General features: G+C 38.2%; 1 protein-coding gene across 1 annotated transcript in view; it reads right to left on the bottom strand.

Moving 5' to 3' along the window:
- DCAF5 (DDB1 and CUL4 associated factor 5) overlaps nucleotides 1-19,830 on the bottom strand; it is a 51,281-nt gene that overhangs the window by 17,551 nt on the left and 13,900 nt on the right. Inside the window, exons 2-6 of the mRNA XM_007424562.4 lie at nucleotides 18,384-18,527; nucleotides 17,032-17,068; nucleotides 14,399-14,538; nucleotides 11,507-11,636; nucleotides 4,058-4,271 (exon numbers count right to left, since the gene is read on the bottom strand). Of these exons, the coding sequence (XP_007424624.1) occupies nucleotides 4,058-4,271; nucleotides 11,507-11,636; nucleotides 14,399-14,538; nucleotides 17,032-17,068; nucleotides 18,384-18,527 (665 nt within the window). The remainder of the gene's footprint in view (nucleotides 1-4,057; nucleotides 4,272-11,506; nucleotides 11,637-14,398; nucleotides 14,539-17,031; nucleotides 17,069-18,383; nucleotides 18,528-19,830) is intronic.

The following is a 19,830-nucleotide window of genomic DNA, read 5'->3' as shown; positions in this document are numbered from 1 at the left end:
TTCATTCATTCATTCGTGTGGGGTGTGTGTGTGTGTGTGTGTGTGTGTGTGTTCATTTCATTTCATTTCATTTCATTTCATTTCTGGGCTTGGACAGGCAGGGAGGAGAATGGATCTTACAAATGTCAATTAGGCCAACTGTGCATAGAGCTGACTAGTTGGCCTGAACGAGGTAACTCTCCAAGTTAGACTCTGTGCATCCAGAAATTATGCCAGAGAATGACAGAAGCCACAGACTGAGTGACTTAGGAATTAGGTAAATCTGCATCCAAAACAGGAATAATTTTTTTAGCACTTCCTATTTAAGAGTTCCTGATGGCCAGCTTACAGGAGAAGAGACAGTTCAGATCCTGTCACCTGGTCCCCTGCACAGCAAAAAGCAGCAAAGGATAGATTAAGAAACAAGGCAGCAAATGAACACATGGCACTTTTAAAAAATGGGACCTCTGCTTGAAGCATGTGTGTATCAGAGCTATATGCCCGATTGACAGCTAAGCCTTCATTTCATCTCAGTATTGCAAATGAAAGCCAAAAGCTAAGAGAAAAATGGCTTAAGTCAAGTTACCTATTCCATTTAGACCTCTGCTTAGATTTCCTAGTCCACAGTAGTTTTTTTAACTACTGAAGTTCAGGCTGCCATCTCTGTATATTAGGTGGCCTTAAATCTTTGCAATTTCTACCTCAACCAAATCAATAATGAGTCAAGTGTCCTCAATATGATCATTTGCATGGACTTTCAATTACCTCAGCAACAGCCAGTTTTCACCTTGATCAGCTTCTTAGTTTCACTTTATGTATTTAATGACATTTATTTAATGACAAATAATATTTTTCATTATTTTCCCCCTTCCCCTTAAAGAATCTGGGCTAAAATATGCATATTTAACAATTTCAGTGCTTTGAATGCACAGAATACATATATCACTTAGAACTGAATCTTGTACTATAGGATATATGTAAGAAATTGGCAGGGTAATCCTATGCTTGCTTAGTCAGAGGTAAGGCATACAACATGGTTTAATAGAGCTGCTGTTACTCCTAGCATGTATACCACTGATGGCAGGGTCCACTTGCTTTGCATTGCACTCACTGCAGTTCACATAGCAAAGCTATTAATGCATGATGTAGCAAAGATTTTTTTCAGCCAGCTAGCTGTCTCTTAGCTAAATGTCCATAGGACAGATAATTAAGTACTATGTATTTTTCAGGCAAAATAAGTCATTTTTTTACAATAAAAAGTCCTAGGACCCCTAGGAAACTGTTTCAACCAGTACTAGAAATAATTATATATCCAAATCTGTACATTATTATACATAAGTATTCATTATACATATTATATAGTACATACCAAATGTTATTGTACATTACTACTTCATGTTTCCAATGTCTACTAATAGCCCACTGCTGCCCTCCATGGTCAGCAGAGAGTAATTTCAGCATTTTTCCTAAAAATAAAATGCTAAATTGACAGGAAATGGGGGGGGGGGGGGAGCCACACATGCACACACATTGGCTAAATCTTACTTAGACACAACATAGTTTTTGCGGTTATTTTTAAATATCAGAATGACAAACTGTGCTCATTTAGACATAGCTATTTCTAGGGCCACTGTGCAGAACGAATGGAGAAACAGGCATCCATCTTAAACAGCCTTTCAGCATGTAGCACACATCAGAAAAGCAGGAATTTTTACTGGGAGTGCTACCAATGATTGCTGCATTCCTGAAGTTCTCCTGTACAAGAATAAAGTCAACAAAGGGGATTGGGTGGTGATGTAATGTCTAGGATATGCCGTGGAGTCAAGATAAAGCAAAACTAAACAAAAAAATGCAGTCATACAGAGCATGTATTAACCCTTCCTTGAAAAAGTCAACCACCCAAGAATTTTATGACCTGGCGACTTACAGACAGATGGCTTGTGCCACTCCCAAATCACACTTTTTTTGCAGTATAATACAAGTAGAACTGAACCTTATGTTCCATATTATTTTGTGTCCATATCCCACAAAAGCCTATAGTTTTATCCTTCTATCTTTCACTCAATATTTTTAGCAGGTACCATTTTTATCATCCTTTTAAAAAAACATTTCCACGCAAACAGCACTATTCCATTATGATATTAATTAAAAAAAATATTAATTAGGATTTTTTGACTAACCACCTTGTGAAAACAAGGTGACTCACAATTTTATGAATGTGCATATTACATTATAAGGCTATGGCACTATAATACCCTTTCATCTAAAAGATATTCCACAATATTTAATATTTAAAAATTAATATTTCAATGGATTTGTGAATGGCAAGAAACAGTGCTATGTAAAAGTCAGAATGTATAAATATATAAATATATAAAAAACTCAACAGAATTTATACTGAATGTGCTCTAGATTTTAAAAAATGGTGTTCAGATGACAAAGTCAGATATTACAGTGCTATTACACTGTATTACAAATATATTTTTACAAATATCACAGATATTACAAATCTGTGGAGATTTGGTAATTTTTCCTTGATGCTTTATGGGGCGGGGGGGAGGAGTTGACCAATAAGAAAAAACAAAGCAATAATACAGGAAAAAATAGGAGGATTACAAATAGATGGTGGCATTGTCATGTGGATGTGCTATAAAATTTGTATAACAATTCCAAATAAATTCTTGTCTGGAAAGAGTTTTACTGTATCAACAACAAAGGGTAAATTAGCTTAAGAAATTAGCAATACATGTACAAAGCAAATATGGTTCCACATCAATTTTTTTCACATAACTCATGCTTGCTATAATATGCAAGTTCAGAGCAACAGCCATTTTTAATTTCTTTTCTTCTCCTCCTATTTCCCACCATGTTGTGTAGCTTAGTTCTTCCCCCAGCAGCAAAGGCACATCATTCTTTTAATCCCTTGTCAAAATGGTTGAGTTAGTGGTGTAATCTGAGATCAAGTCACAATTCAAATATGGGTCATGGAGCATTAGTTGATAACCAATATCCCAAATAAATGAATAAATATAGTATCTTATTGTATTTCTAGATGTCTCAAGTTAAATCCACCTAATAACTCACTTACTTCTGTATTAATTTCTATGTTAACTAGCACAATTCACAAATAAATAACCATATAATGGTTGCTATGTACAGTGTGCACTTTGCATCTAACTTTTGTGCTATTTTGACCAATTTTTTGACCAATTTTTTGCAACCACATTAAAAAATGTTTAAAAAGACACATCCATGTTGTTATGTATAGCTTACCATGTGGTAAAGCCTCCAGGGATTGCTTTACAACATTTCTTACAAGATGGCTTGGCTTTTCCATGAAATGATGGTTTGGTATCATAGTATTTTCATTTTCCCCACTATATAGTGGATAATTCCAAGGATATGATAACAATAGTGGACAGACAGTTGGCCTTCAACCAGAGCTACCAAGATTCTTATGATTACCTGGTGATGGATCACTCTACACACACACACACAAATATGTCTGCATAATATACCATGCAAAGTCTGACACTATTCATAGATAAGCTGCTTATCCATCAGTGCAGTGTTAAACTACAAAGGCAAGCCACTGTCAAGCAGAGTTTGCAGGTTACCTCCATTTTGAATGGCATCCCTTTGGCAATAGGTGGCTAGTTTCTTACACACACACACACACACACACACACACACACACTTCTTATTGGGCTCCTGCACCTCTTTTTACTCCCCACACCCACCAGGGATAGAAAAAGAGATAAAAATAGCAGAAACACTGCATCTGGAGTGGCTTCTTTAAAGCAGAGACTCAACAAACCATGGTTATAAATAGTAATTAAGATGTTCATCATTAACTACTATTTAACCTCTAGTCCAAGTTCAGATACACTAAGACTAACTACAGTATGATTTAGCATGTTGTGAAAACCATGTCACAAAGCATTATCTATATAGATTTGTTGTTTTATATACACGGAAAACTTACAATATTCAATACCATATTCTCAAACTATGTCTTAAATTATCTTAAAATGCCTCTCTGTATAATTCTTGGACTTTAGGAATTCATGCCCCTTACCTGATCACGATCTCCTGCAAAACAGCAGCTTTTCATGGTACAAGAATTAAAATAACCCTGGTTGTCAAACTGGAAGACAGGCAGACGGGAATGGATGTCATAAAGGACTGGTGGCAACCGACGCCTGAGAGCAAGCAGCTGTGTTCCATTGCTGTTAAACCGCACACTCATGGCACTCTGTAGTGATAGATTCCCACCATACCGGAGCAGGGAACTAGGAGACAGGAAACCAAAAAGAATTAAAATGGGCTGCCACAATTCAGCTATCGCAAAGCTGGTCTGAGTTACCATCCTTTTTCACAAAAGAGCAACATTAGTGTTCAAGGAAGGCAGAGTGTCTGAATGTGTTATTTTGTTACAACATCATAATATTCTGGATACTGTGGTCAGATATCCTGCATATCCTATCCAATAAGATTATTTGAATTTTATACCTTAGGATTATTTTATCAAAAACATTTGGAACAAATCTCAAATGAGAGGTATATGTGTCACAGCCTTATTTCAGGTAAAATTAACAGCATACAAGTCCCCATGAAATCAAAGGACAGAGGGTGATCTTAACCAATTTATTCTACTGAATGCAAAGCTGGGGTTGGGGATTCTGGCTACAGTGCACAATCTCCTGAAAATAGGCACCAATTTAACCCAGGTTTCCTTCCCATAAAAAACAAATAGTGTTTGGATCTAAGAGATCAACTCCATGTATGTCTCTTCACAGATACATTAATGTTCAATAGGACTTTCTCCCAAGGAAATAAATGTAAGATTTTTGCCTAGACAGAAAAAGTAAATCTTTAGGAATGAGATAACTTATTTGTTTGCTAGATCTATATACTGCCTTCATTTTGGTGCTTGCCCTATTTATCACATTCAGCTTTACTGAAAAAAATCTAGTTTTGGACCAAAGGCTGCATGAATACAATATATGGAATCTTCTAAGCCATTTATGTCATAAGGTTCTTCATACTAAAATGCACTGTGGCTGAGAGTCAAAGCAGAGTAAGAAAAGCTCAAATCCAGCAGCAATGTTAGCACTGCACTGTTCTCAGCAAAAACACAAAGCAACACTAGTTGATTGTTTTTCCACTGGTTGCTTCGTGATTTTTTTCCATGCATAATCTGTTGAAATCTTTCGACTATACGACTGAGCTGCTTCACATATTATGCTTGCCTCTGTATAGGAAATGCATTCTTTGTAGGAAACAGGAAATACGCACATGCATTTATAGTATGATCGGCTAGCACAGGTATAAAGAAGACACACTTGTGTTATTGTTATACAAAATAAGAGGAAGATACATTTGTGTTGTTATTATTGCATAAGGTAATCTATATACAAGTTTAAACGTGCCCCCTTTGGAGGGCAGAAAGAGGCGGCCTTAAAAAGTCATTGGGTGTTCAGGCAGTAGATAAAGAAAGCTGTGAAACAATAAAACTTTAAATCCAAGAATAGCTTTGTTATGTCAAAATAGTTTTTACCACTAGCTTGTAGGAATAAATGACAACTCTTGCATGCAAGAATCAATGACTTCATTTCCAAGAAAAAAGATAAGAGGAAAAGTTATCTTCTTTTGGTAAGCAGCAGCATCTGGATTGTTTGTTGGAAGCTTACAAAAATAAAAACAAAAACAAAGCACTACTGACAAAAGGCAAAGGGCTCTCTAAGAGATTAGGACGTGCAATGACCTCAGCTGCATTCATATGTTATTCAGTCTGGATATCTTGATAAGGAACAGACCTAGCTAAATTAGCTGCATGCTAGCCAATGGGTTTAGGAAATCATAACCATTGAGTGGAATGAAGGACAAAGAGTATCTAGTGCTAAAGAGCATGAACATAAAAGTCACCATAATGAAAAAGCCTTGGCTAATACCTATCAATGAAATGAAATCAGCCTTGGCTAATTCCAATAAATCATTTATTAATGAAAAAGCCTTGGCTTTTTGTTTTATTGTTTTATTGTCTTCCTTTTTTTTTTATGATTGTTTTATAGTCATTGGTTTTATTGTTGTTGGGAGCCACCCAAAGTTGCTTAGGATGGGTGGCCATATAAATCTTATAACTAACTAACTAACTAACTAACTAACTAACTAACTAACATGGCAGTAAGCTGTCATGATAACAGATTGTGATATTTTTAGTGGTGCAATCAGAACGCATACAGAAATACAACAAGCAAGAATGAAGTTATTGGGCAAACTGAGGAAACCCAAACGTTATAATACAGGTAATATCTTCATTAAGTCCAAATAAACAATTTCTCCAAACACTTAATCAGTCTTACCATGAAACAAAAGTGGGAAAAGAGAAATGGATATTGCAAGGTAATTTAATAAACAGTGTTAAGAACAGAGGCAACTTTATGGAAAGTTACACTGCAATGGTATAATGTTACTGTATGCCAATTATGTGCCATCAAGTTGGTGTTGACTCTTAGCAACCACATCAGTTTTCTCCAAGAGTTAGCATATATACCTGTACTCTAGAGTATTTATTCTCCGCTCCTAATGAAATGAATCATTCTTTCTTATGGCACAATAAATGTTTTAAACCTTTATTATCTGTAAACATATGTTCCCCAAAGATTAGCAGTTGTAAAGAATGGGTCTTTAAGGATGATTTCTTGGGGTCTTTCAAAAAGTCACATGATGGCTGGAATCTAATCTTACCTCAAACCATTACCAAGATAGTTGAAACGGACAAAAGTCATATGATGATTTAAACACTCTAGCAATTCTGAAGGGTAGCATCCAGTATCTTCTAGCAAATATGACTCATACTACACCTTAAACAGTACATTATGATATAACCACAGCATATTCAGACAATTCTAAAGAATCCAAGCCTAGAAAACAATTATTGAACAATGTTACCTTGCAGGTAGTCCTCGACTTACGACCACAATTGGGTCCAGAATTTCTGTCACTAAGCAATGTGGTCGTTAGGTGAAACATCACATGACTGCATCACTTAGCAACAGCAGTTCTGATAGTCCTAGTTGCCGTTGTTAGGCCAGGACAGTGTCGTCTTTAGGCTGGACCTCACACTTCTCCTGCCCTGCCATGCTCACCTTTGCTTCAACTCCCCCAACTGCCTATTTCCCATCTCTGTCCTTTTGGCTGCCCTGCACACTGCTGCCACCCCTGCCACCCCCTGCTGCCCGCAACTGACCTTTGCCATCTTCTTCCTCCTGCTGCTGGCCTGGGATCCAGGCACTGGGTGAGGATGCAGCCTTGGGATATGCGCAGCAGAGCGTCTGCCAAAGGGAGCTTGCCAGATCTGGCTGAGGAGGAGGCAGTGGGACGGTGAGGCACAGTGCTCTCCGTTGCTGGGTGAGGCAGGAGAGCCGGTGGTGTCTCCCCAGGCGAAGATGGAGGCTGTATGGGAGGTGCTGTTTGAGGTGGTGGCAGAACTGGAGGAAGCAGAGGGATGCAGGCTTCCAGAGGCACAGTGTGCACTCTGCAGCTCGTGTTGGAAGCATCCTAGAAAACTGCTCACTCTTGGCCCAGACTTCATCCTGCAAAGACTCACAAATGGCCAGCAGCTTCTAATGTGAACTGCAGAATGCAAGCCGGAAGTGCCTGCAGATGTGCGCTCTGCAGCACATGTTGGAATAAACTGAGTATCTTAATGAACCCATTTACTTCTTAACCCCTAGATAAAGCCCAAAATCTAAGGAGAGATTCTTGGGGCTGCAAACTCAGTACTCGGGAACCATACTTTGTATACCCCTATGCTAAGAACTGTATATATATAAAAGGCTACTCAGAATGGGTGCCTATCCAAATCTGAAACAAATACCATACTGTTGTTTTTAAATCCAGGTTAAAGCATACTATTGAATCATATATGCATTACATATAGTCCTCATTGAATGACCACTCATTCAGTGACTGTTCAAAGTTACGATGGCGCTGAATGAGAGGGACTTATGACAGGTCCTTGTAGTTGCAGCAGTTGCAGTGTTCCCATGATCACGTGATTGCCATTTCCAACCTTCATTGCTGACTTCCAACAAGCAAAATCAAGGAGGAAGCTGACAGGAGGTCACAAATGGTGATCACATGACCGCAAGATGCTGTGACCATGCAGGATTCACCTACCAATGGCAACTGGGACTGCCGCAACTGCTGTCGTAAGTCAGCTATGGTCATGGGATGTTGCGCTTTACGACTGTGTTGCTTAGCAATGAAGTTGCTGGTCCCTATTTCCATCGTTAAGTGAGGACTACCTGTAATTTGAAACATTTCTGTAGTTTATTTATTTATTGAATTTATCCCTCCTGCAATCAAAAGGATTCTTGGTGGTTTACAATACCCATCAATACACAGTAAGAAAATGTTCACAGTGAAAAACAAACAAAACAAAACAAAATAACATAAACAAATCATAACAAGCTGCATAACTGGTGGTGTTAACTCATATCTCAAAGGTTCTCTGAAAAAGTACTGTTTTTAATAGTCTATGGTCAATCAAATTCTGGGAAGTGGGTAGGAGAAGCTATTCCAAAACACAGGTGCACAGAAGTGGGGAAACACTTGCAGATTCTCTGAGGAGGTAAGTATTCAGAAACAGATATGAAGCCAGTGCAGGGCAAAGAGCAAATGTATTATGTGCTCATGGAGGCACGTGCCAGCCAGCCCCAGGGCCACCACATTCAGGACCAATTTAAGTTTCTGGGTGGTCTGCAGAAAACATAGAGTGCATTGCAATAGTTCAAATGGGTGGTGATGAAGACATGAGTTACTGTTACAAGGTTCTTACACTTTGCTCCTGTGCACCAAGCAAAGCTAGGCAAAGCCCCTCTGTCCCCTCCCCCTAAAACATGGCCTCCACCTGCCTTTCTAGTCAGAACTGCTAAGTCCAGGAAGACTTCCAAGTTACAGACCTGCTCTTTCAGGGGCAGTGCCGCCCTATCAAGAGAATATCAAAGTCATCAGAGAATTTCAATGAACAAACAGTAAATGTCTCATGCTTGGGTTCAATTTCAGGCTATTTCATTCCATCCAGACACCTGCAGCCTCTGCTGTACAGGCTGGGATAGGGATGTACAATTGAGTACTGGAAACCCAAGTGATGGCACTCTATCTGAAACTGATGCATGATCTCCTGCAGTGGGTTCATGAGATGATAAAAAGCAGGGGAGAAGAGGCTGAACCTTGAGGCACTCCACAAAGGAGCATCTACTTGGCCAGTCACTCCTCCCCCCAGCCCTAACTGTAAGTGCTCCCTAGGGAAGGAGTTGAGCCACAGCAGAACAGTGCCTTGAATCCCCAACTCCTGCAGGTGTCCAGAAAGGTTTGGATTAGGAGGTGCACCCCCAGTCAAGTTTCAGCATGGGAGAACTCGTCATCTATAAGAACAACCAAAGTCCCACAGCCAGTTCTAAACCCTCACTAGAAAGGGTCTAGGTAACCTGCTTCCTTTAGCATGCTTTGCAGTTCTGTACTAACCACAGTCTCAATAATTTTCTCTAGGACATAGGGTAATAGTTGTCAAAAACAGTCAGACCTAGGAAGATTCTCTTTCAAGGCTGTTGGCATCAACCCCTTCCAGACAGAAGTGTTAATTCTCCTAGATTTGGGAGGTAGTCAAGGATTAAAGAGCCAGAATGGGCATGATTCAAGTTCACATATTGTTTGGGACAGCTTGGAGAGCACTCTATTCATTTCTCCAGAGTTTACAGGCCAAAAAGAATCCCAGACAACATGGCAAGACATTGCCTCACCCACCACAACAGACTTTGCCCATGAAGATTCAATTCTGTACTATAGCACAGACTATAAATGCACATACAAGCTGCCCACTACTGACCTGCAGTAAAGACATGCACAAATATACTACTAAATTCTATGGCTTCAATTCTATAAGTGACTCTAATACATTTTAATATGAATGTAATTGTGTGGAGTATTATCATCTGGATTTCTAGAACTGAGTGAACAATTACTCAGCATTCTTTCAACACTCATTGTGGCCAATACTATCTTGACAGTTTAAGAGGACAAGGAGGAAATGAGTCTATATGTTTGTAGTTAAAACTAATATTTCTGGCCATTCTCAGCTAACAGAAGAGAGAAGAGGAATTCAGATGCCCATTTAATTGTAATCCTATATACACCTGAGGCAAGACTTAATAAAAGTCTTAGTTGACATATATATCCAACAGCATTGCTAGTCCAGGATAAGACAAGAAAGAATGTGTTTATTTATTTATTTTTATTTATTTATTTTATTGGATTTCTCCACCGCCCATCTCCCCCACAATAGGGGAGACTCTATTGTTTAAAGTTACAACCGCTATCACCACTCCACTTTTACTATATAGTAAGGCTGGGCAAAGATTTTTAAAAGTTGCTTCATGCATAGGAGGCCCCAGAAAGAAAGTGAAGCAGTTATGCATGCATACATATGCAAAGACAGCCTTCAATGCAGCTGCACAAGCCTTTCAAAAGATACAAATGCTAGAACAATTTGAAGAGATATGCTTTATTCAAGCTCCTTTGCATTGTGAAGCACTTGTCTTAAATAACAGGTTTCACCAGTATGAAGAGAGAATGCCTAGTGATATCTTCTTTATTTGCAGCATACAAAACAAAGGTAGGATGTACTTCTACCAAGCTTTAAGTATTGTAGGCAATTCTGCTAGATGATCCGTAGGTCCTTCTATTCTGATATCAAATGAATTGCACAACATTTGAAATACACATTAAGTCAACTAACCATCATATTAAGTAATAATTGGAACAGCAACAACCAGTCATATAACAGCATTTCTAATATAGAGGTAGTCCCCACTTTAAGAATGGGTTCCATTCCCAAGGTCTGTCCTTAAATCGAATGTGTATGTAAGCTGGAACTGTATTATTGTATAATACTGTATAAGTAGTATTGTGTAATAAACTCGAACTACTGGGTATTTAACTCGAACCATTGTGTATTTAACTTGAATTTTGCTACAGTAGGCTCTGTTCTTAACTATGGATCGTCTGTAACCTGGGCGTTCTTAACCCGGGGACTACCTGTACAGGGAAAACATGATCTATAGAAAATAATATCAATGGCCTATTGTATCTATATTGGTAGAGGTTAAAAGCGCACTACAGGGAATTAAGTACTCAAGTAATACAATGGATTCCTGAAACTCTCAAAACCCAATATAGATTAAGCAGATACTTCCCTACCCAAAAGCAAGGTTGCTGCCCTGCCACATTTTCATTTACACCTGCGAACTTTGTTTAAATCAGCTGGATGAAGAGATCCAATTTATCGGTATCGCAACAGACTGCTCAATGTAGCTTTTTTCTATATATTATATGATATGTGAAAAAGATTTACCAAGGAAATTTTAAAGAGTAATCAAACTCTTATCAGATTACAAGTTCCACTTTGATTTCTCTTTCCAATTTCACAAAACAATGCATTAGAAATCATAGTACTCTTTACCTTTGAGGTTTTCTAATGTCCCAAAGTCCTACGCCTTCTTTTGAGTTGGCAGTGGCCAGTAATCTGGGTTCTACTGGATTGAACATCACACTATGAAAGGCAGAAGGATAATTTGCCAAGCAAAAGGGCTCTGTTATAAAAAGTAAAGGTACAGTGTTAAAAGTGGAACATTTCCTATGTAAAGTATTGATTTCTAGATAAACTTTGTTCATGAGACATTTGCCAACATTTCTTTGAATTAGTTTCAAGTCATCCTAGCAGAGGTTTCATATCAGATTTTATCTTCCCATAATTCCCACAAAAAAATGGTAAAACAGTAATTCTGTACTGAAATGTGTATTATCTCTTCATTAATACCTACCAACAGATATAAATCAGTTCTCCAGTCTTAATCTTGAAAGTGACCAGTAACAACAAATAATTTAGATAAAATAACTGAAACTGCAGAAGAGAAATTATCTAAATTCTGCAAAATATGTGTTCACTTGCATATACAAAACAACACTCCAATCTGTAAGGCATTTTGCAAAGTTGTTACAAGAGCTTCACTGATGATGTTACCTAGTTGGGTAATGAATCATCTGCAAGCAAACAGCCAAGCTCAGAGAGCATCAAGGACTCCACAAGAGCTTCACTTCCCATCTAATTAAAATTGGATTATTGTATCAAAATATGGCACTGAAATCACTTTAATACAGTAAGGATTTTCAACTTTTTCTTTTATAACTTTAATGTGTTTATTAACTGCTACTCACAACAATAGCAATTGCCCTATCAACATCTTAAAATATGGTTGCTATTGGCTTTTCAAGCAGCTGAAAGATCACAAGATCTCATATTCTGTAGCAACATTTATACTTTTCATCTTATTCCTCCATTTCTTTACATTCCTTCCATTCTCCTGTAAGTTTACCATTAACAAAATCTTTTCTCCCAAGTATCTCTAACAGAATGTCAACTCTGTAATACTTCTTGATGAATTAACTATTAAAGTCTTTTATATGTGGTTTTACTGTGAATAGAAGCTTTATGTGCTTCTATTTTATGTGCTTACAGAAGTTTGCATGCTATCCCATTATGTTTTAGCATTAAGTGTGAGTCAAATCACTATGGTTTGTTCCCCAGATCATGCTTAAAAATTCCTGAGAATCAGGATTATGTGGGAACCAGGCCACATACTAATATTCAGGTGACAAAGACCAGTTCATATTAACTAAATATTAAACACCCTCAGTAATTAAGCATTACATTTTAAGCTTGCTTTTAAATTTGTTAATAGCTAAACACTTCATGTAATAGTTAACAAGGAATAAGCCCCAATGTGGTTCCCAAATCACCATGACTAGGTTCGCACAACGTTAATCTAAGAAGAAATAAATCACATTTTGTCTTAGCCCCACACTGAACTCTGCCTTATATTTCTACACTGCCCCTTTTTTATTTCCAAAACCTGGTCTTAAGGATAAAATTCAACATGCTCATTTACAGATGGATAAGTAATGCTTCAGTTATACTTTATAAGACCCTACCAACAATTAAAATGTTCTGCAACTGTTTTCAAAACCAATGCACAAAGATGATTTAAATCCCTCCCAAATGATACAATGATGATACTTGAGAAACATAGCTTCTATTTGAACCTGTTTATATTGCAATGTTATCTTTGTAAGGTGTTTCCTCAGTAACCCCATCTTCAGAGATGAAATAGGTAGAAAGACAACCCCTCGCTATTAAAATACTCTTCTGGAGAAGCTTTTTGGCACCCATTCTTATTGTTTGCTAACAGTGAAGACATTTTATTCCCAGATGTTTACATTTTCAACTGAAATACATTTTATGCCACAAACAGATGTGCTAGTTTTTTCTTCTTCTTCCTCTATCATGATTTGTTTTTATCACTCCCGGTGACTACAAGGACAAGTGCATGTAGTTTTCTAGGTAGCATTTTCATAAGCAGTTTGCCTTTGCCTACTTCCTAATGCTGAGAGAATGTAACTGGCCCAAGGTCACCCAGCTGGTTATCATGTCTAAGGCAGGACTAGAACTCAGGTGTCCCCATTCCTAGCCTAGACCAGTGTTTCTCAAACTTGGCAACTTGAAGATGTGTGGACTTCAACTCCCAAAATTCCCCAGCCAGCATGGTATTCCTTTGAAATGTAGAGATTGCCATTTTGAATGTTTACTCAGAAATAAAATCCACACAATTTAGAGGAGCTTCTATGAAAATATAGAGAGGCTGCAGTTTAAATCTGTTGAGCTACAATCCTTTAGTCCTAGGAGGACATCTTAGACACCATTTAGTACTGCAGACCTACTTCTCTATGGGTAGACAGGGAGGGAAACACTTGGAGCCTCTTTGCGGCAGTGGCAGAAACCTTCTTTGCTATTCCTGACATGATTCATCACAGCTGGTGGAATGAACATGCCAAGAGCATATGAGAGCAGAGTTCCTCTGACATAGTTACTCTTCAAGCATGTTCCGAAAGGCACCTCTACCGCACCTCATTCCACCCCAATTTAAATTTCAGTCTCATCTGAAGAAAACCATAAATTATATTGTATTGGAAAGGACTGCTTTGCTTTCTTTCACTTACTATCTTCATATTACACATCTGGAATAAATAAAATTGTCTTAAATGATTGTCCTAAAATCATTCTGTTCATTCCAAAGGAGAAAATATTTCATAGGATTTTTTTCAGTTTTGTCTAAATTTTCCTTTGCTGGAAAAATTTAGAAAGTTCATAGAAAAAGATGGCCTGAGGGAAAATATCCCATCTTCCCTGGTATTTTCATTCCCCCCACCCCCCCAGAGGTAGTCACATCTTTGCTCAGTGCCAATTGTCTCCAGTTAAGTAAATCAACATTTAAAATCATGCAGACATAATCCTCACCTCCCTGAGAAGACTCTCTGATATCCCAAATGAGAACTCGACCATCATCAGATGAGCTTGCAAAAACATTATCATCAACTGGACTCACTGACAGTCCATAGACTGCATCTTCATGGGCAAACACATCCAAAGTTTCACCACTGAAACATAGACCAGCATCATCAGTTTCTTATCTTTTACAATGTGCTAGAAAGCAAGGCTGCAGACAGGATTTAACACTTCAAAACATTTAAAGCCCATTATCCTATATACAGTCAGGTCCAGAAATATTGGGACATCGACACAATTCTAACATCTTTGGCTCTATACACCACCACAATGGATTTGGAATGAAACAAACACAATGTGCCTGAACTGCAGACTGTCAGCTTTAATTTGAGGGTATGTACATCCAACTCAGGTGAACGGTGTAGGAATTACAACAGTTTGCATATGTGCCTCCCACTTGGTAAGGGACCAAAAGTAATGGGACAATTGGCTTCTCAGCTGTTCCATGGCCAGGTGTGTGATATTCCCTCAGTACCTCAATTACAAGGTGCAGATAAAAGGCCCAGAGTTCATTTCAAGTGTGCTATTTGCATGTGGAATCTGTTGCTGTCAGCTCTCAAGATGAGATCCAAAGAGCTGTCACTATCAGTGAAGCAAGCCATCATTAGGCTGAAGAAACAAAACAAACCCATCAGAGAGATAGCAAGAACATTAGGCGTGGCCAAAACAACTGTTTGGAACATTCTCAAAAAGAAGGAACGAACCGGTGAGCTCAGCAACACCAAAAGACCCGGGAGACAACGGACAACAACTGTGGTGGATGACCGAAGAATTCGTTCCCTGGTGAAGAAAACACCCTTCACAACAGTTGGCCAGATCAAGAACACTCTCCAGGAGGTAGGTGTATGTGTGTCAAAGTCAACAATCAAAAGAAGACGTCACCAGAGTGAATACAGAAGGTTCACCACAAGATGTAAACCATTGGTGAGCCTCAAAAACAGGAAGGCCAGATTAGAGTTTGCCAAACGACATCTAAAAAAGCCTTCACAGTTCTGGAACAACATCCTATGGACAGATGAGACCAAGATCAACTTGTACCAGAGTGATGGGAAGAGAAGAGTATGGAGAAGGAAAGGAACTGCTCATGATCCTAAGCATACCACCTCATCAGTGAAGCATGGTGGTGGTAGTGTCATGGCGTAGGCATGTATGGCTGCCAATGGAACTGGTTCTCTTGTATTTATTGATGTTGTGACTGCTCACAAAAGCAGCAGGATGAATTCTGCAGTATTTCGGGCAATATTATCTGCTCACATTCAGCCAAATGCTGCAGAACTCATTGGACGGCGCTTCACAGTACAGATGGACAATGACCCAAAGCATACTGCAAAAGCAACCAAAGAGTTTTTGAAGGGACAGAAGTGGAATGTTATGCAATGGCCAAGTCAATCACCTGACCTGAATCCCATTGAGCATGCATTTCACTTGCTGAAGACAAAACTGAAAGGAAAATGCCCCAAGAACAAGCAAGAACTGAAGACAGTTGCAGTAGAGGCCTGGCAGAGCATCACCAGGGATGAAACCCAGCGTCTGGTGATGTCTATGCGTTCCAGACTTCAGGCTGTGATTGACTGCAACGGATTTGCAACCAAGTATTAAAAAGGGAAAGTTTGATGTATGATTATTATTCTGTCCCATTACTTTTGGTCCCTTAACAAGTGGGAGGCACATATACAAACTGTTGTAATTCCTACACCGTTCACCTGAGTTGGATATACATACCCTCAAATTAAAGCTGACAGTCTGCAGTTAACGCACATTGTGTTTGTTTCATTCCAAATCCATTGTGGTGGTGTATAGAGCCAAAGAGGTTAGAATTGTGTCGATGTCCCAATATTTCTGGACCTGACTGTATACCCCTAGAAGTAACCATATATATAAAACATATCTTCAAATATATTAATAAACTGCAATTCTATATGCACTAGGGCTATTATATTTGAACTGCAAAACTCCAAATGGCCAACAGAATTTTCTGTATCTCTTTGCTGCCATCAAATGGCTGTCCACGTTTTTGCAAGCCAGATATGGTAGCCTTAACAGGCCAGTCAGAAATGCCCTATTCAATTCAGTAGGAACTTCTCACTAGTAAAAATGCAATGGACTAAGCATCTTGGTCTTAATGTAAAGTAGACAGGAAGACAGACCAAAGCTTCTGTCTTCCCCATCATCCCTTATATCACTCATCTTTAAATTCAGAGACATTTCAAACTGCTTGCACATTTGCCTTCTTAGTAGGGAGGAGCATATATGCTTGTACAGAAAACTCTGAAGCACATGCATTAGCATGCTCATGAGAGTGACCTTGAGAATGTTACATTAACTAATACTGCAATTCTACATGCTACTTCTTGAAAGTTAGTCCTACTGAAGATGCAGGCTATTTCTGAATACTGTAGATTATTGCAGTGAAAACAATGGGATAATGGAAGATTCTCACACGTGTTAATCATGTAGATATTTTAGATCAGTCAGATATGAATAAAACATCCTACAACTTTGGCCATACAAAGTCTCAGTGTTCCTCCTTCCCTCCACCATTACCCTGCTAAAGAGTATTTAGACATTGGGAAAAATACATTTACCTTTGGACATCATGAAGCAAAACCTGTTCATCGTTACCTATAAACATGAACAGAATTTGTCACTTTAGTAATATGAATTTAATTGAGAAGGATTGTGCTTGTGCAGTTTTCGTTTAGAAAAGGAAAAATGGAGTGGGAACACAAGAAAGAAATTAGCTTGTTACTCGCTATTGTGGTAGAACCAGATATTGATGACAATGGCTCCTACCAGTTGGCTTGCTTTTGACACACAAAGCAAATAGTAGTTTGTTGGGGAGCAACAATAAGAGGAGTTGTTTACTACAAGTCCACTCTATCTTAAAAGCACTAGATAGTTAAGTGTGGAGAAGTTCCTGGACAGAAAAGAGGGTACCGCCCCATTGTTTGCCCTAGAAACATGATCACATTGTGTATCACAGGAATATACAGGATTTGGAATCCTTTTTGCTACTGTATATCTGTGTCTCTCAACTAACTCACTCAAGAATGGGCAAACTTTTGGTGATTGGGAAATGAACTGAATGGTCTTATGTGGGTAGGACAGAGGTCAGTAACTGCACTGGGTGGAATGACATTTCAAAATGCATGGGGCATGATACAACATGGGCGGAGCTTTGAGGAGTTTATGGCTTTTTGTTTTTAATGATGTCCTATTTTAAGGTTTATATTACATTTTCATGGTTTTTTTCCCCTCAAAATGATGTGAATTGATTTTCAATAGTTACATCACTGAAGTAACTCACAACAAGTTCTGGGATGCTCCAGGAGCAACAACAATGGTTCAGGACACAGAATGCTTTTCCATCTGATCAGAACAAAGTATTTTCTCCCTACAACACCCTAAAGATAGCACAGGTTAGGAAGAAGATAATATTGCTTGCTTGTTTTTAAAAATATTTTGGGTACATCAGTTCTTCTGTGCATATGTGTAACATGCAAGGTTATAGAGTAGGACAGAAAAACAAAAAAGGCATCCTACAACTTTCTTTATCTCTTAGAAATAGGGGGTCTGTGGATATCTTGTGAGGTACTCTGCTCATCCTATGTCTCAACAGCAGTAAATGGGAAGAATTTCATTCTGCCTAATCCACTATGCTATGCTCAGAAGCTTATCTATCTATCTATCTATCTATCTATCTATCTATCTATCTATCTATCTATCTATCTATCTATCTTCTGTAATAGGAAATTGCTTTTCAGTTGTGCAGCCTCAATGATATTGCAAAAAAAAAAAATGACTGCAGATATACATTGGAACCATTCAAAAATCCTATTTAGATGGACAGCATGTAAACTACAATCAATCAATCAATCAATCAATCAATCAATCAATCAATGTATTCTTGCTTTCCTTTAAAAACTTTCTTCTTTACCTCCAGAAAAGACTCTGGTGTTACCACTATTAAAAGCCAGGCAGAAGATATTAGAGTGATGTTCTCCTTTCAGTTGAACAGGCTTGACCCTAGAGTGGATTGCTTGTTCCATATGCCAGAGCAGAACTCGACGATCATCTCCACCTACATAGTAGAGCACAATAATCAAGAAAAGCATTACAAGCATCTATACACCTTGCAATATGAAATCCTGATTATTTTAAGCCTGTATTACTGCATCATATGAAGAACCATTACAGGTTAGGATGAATCTCTTCACTGTTGCTCATTCTTTTTTCTAAACAGGCTATTGTATAATATTGAATTCAGAAAGAAAGAAGAGGGTGACTCTAAATATAACAAGGAAAAAAATGAAACATAACTGTTCTCTTGGGCATCTGCATTTATCCAATAGAAGGGAATATATGCAGCTCAGGGGTGAACTGTGGAGTCCTTGGTGCTCTCTAAGCTTGGTTGTTTGCTTCCAGACATTTCATTACCAGGCTAGGTAACATCATCAAGCAAACAACCAAGCTCAGAGAGCACCAAGGACTCCATTTGTATTTATTCTCCTACATGGTTTGGATAATTCTGTTACTGAGGAGAATTCTAGAATGTAAAACTGGAAGTCTTTCTTCTTTGAATGAATGTATTTTACATTACAGACTTTTTCTTGATAAAGGCACTGTTTGAAATAGAAGACTAAATTCAAATACCCAATACAACAGTGGTATAATGTTTATTATGTTTGATTCCAGGGCCAGCTTTAAGCAAAGGCTAAATAAGCACTGGCCTAGGGCACCAAATCTTAGGGGGCACCAATGCTGCCCCTCCTTCCAAAAACAAAGTCTATTCTACAAATGCAAGTCTTCCTATATGCGGGAGGTGGCACCAGCAGTTCATGTAACCTAGGGCCGCCATATACCCTTGAGCTAGCACTGTTTGTATCACATCATACAAAGTCTTTTTGAAAAATAGATTCAATTCTCAGACTGGAAAGAGTCAACATGCATTTAATGTATTTATTGCATTTAAAGCTATTTTTCCTTCAAGACACTCAAGGTGGCACATATGGCTTTCCTTCTCTACGTTTATCTTCAGAATGATGCCATGAAATACTTAGGCAAAAAATAAGGCTTGCCTAAGGATACCCAGTGAGAGCTTCAAAGTAGAATTGGGGTTTGACTTAGGGTATTTCCAATTCTAGTCCAATACTACAGTATTGGCTACTTTATTTGTTGTAAATCTTCCACTATTCACACCATGTTTAAGGAAGGTAAGTGTTTAACAGAATTTATTACTACAATGAATTTTCATGGATATCTGCCATATATTTTCCAACATTCTTTCAAAATCACAGGAAGAACATTTAAAGAGAGATTAAAAACAGTTCAAGTTTGCTTGAACTCAAAATCTTTTCTAAGAGGGCAAAGTTGAATATTAGGAC

This window comes from Python bivittatus, unplaced genomic scaffold, assembly GCF_059951505.1.
Source record: "Python bivittatus isolate LINGU-HERP-01145 unplaced genomic scaffold, Pbiv_v1 ctg000480_np1212, whole genome shotgun sequence".
NCBI lineage: Eukaryota > Metazoa > Chordata > Lepidosauria > Squamata > Pythonidae > Python > Python bivittatus.
This window is presented reverse-complemented; position numbering and strand designations above follow the sequence as displayed.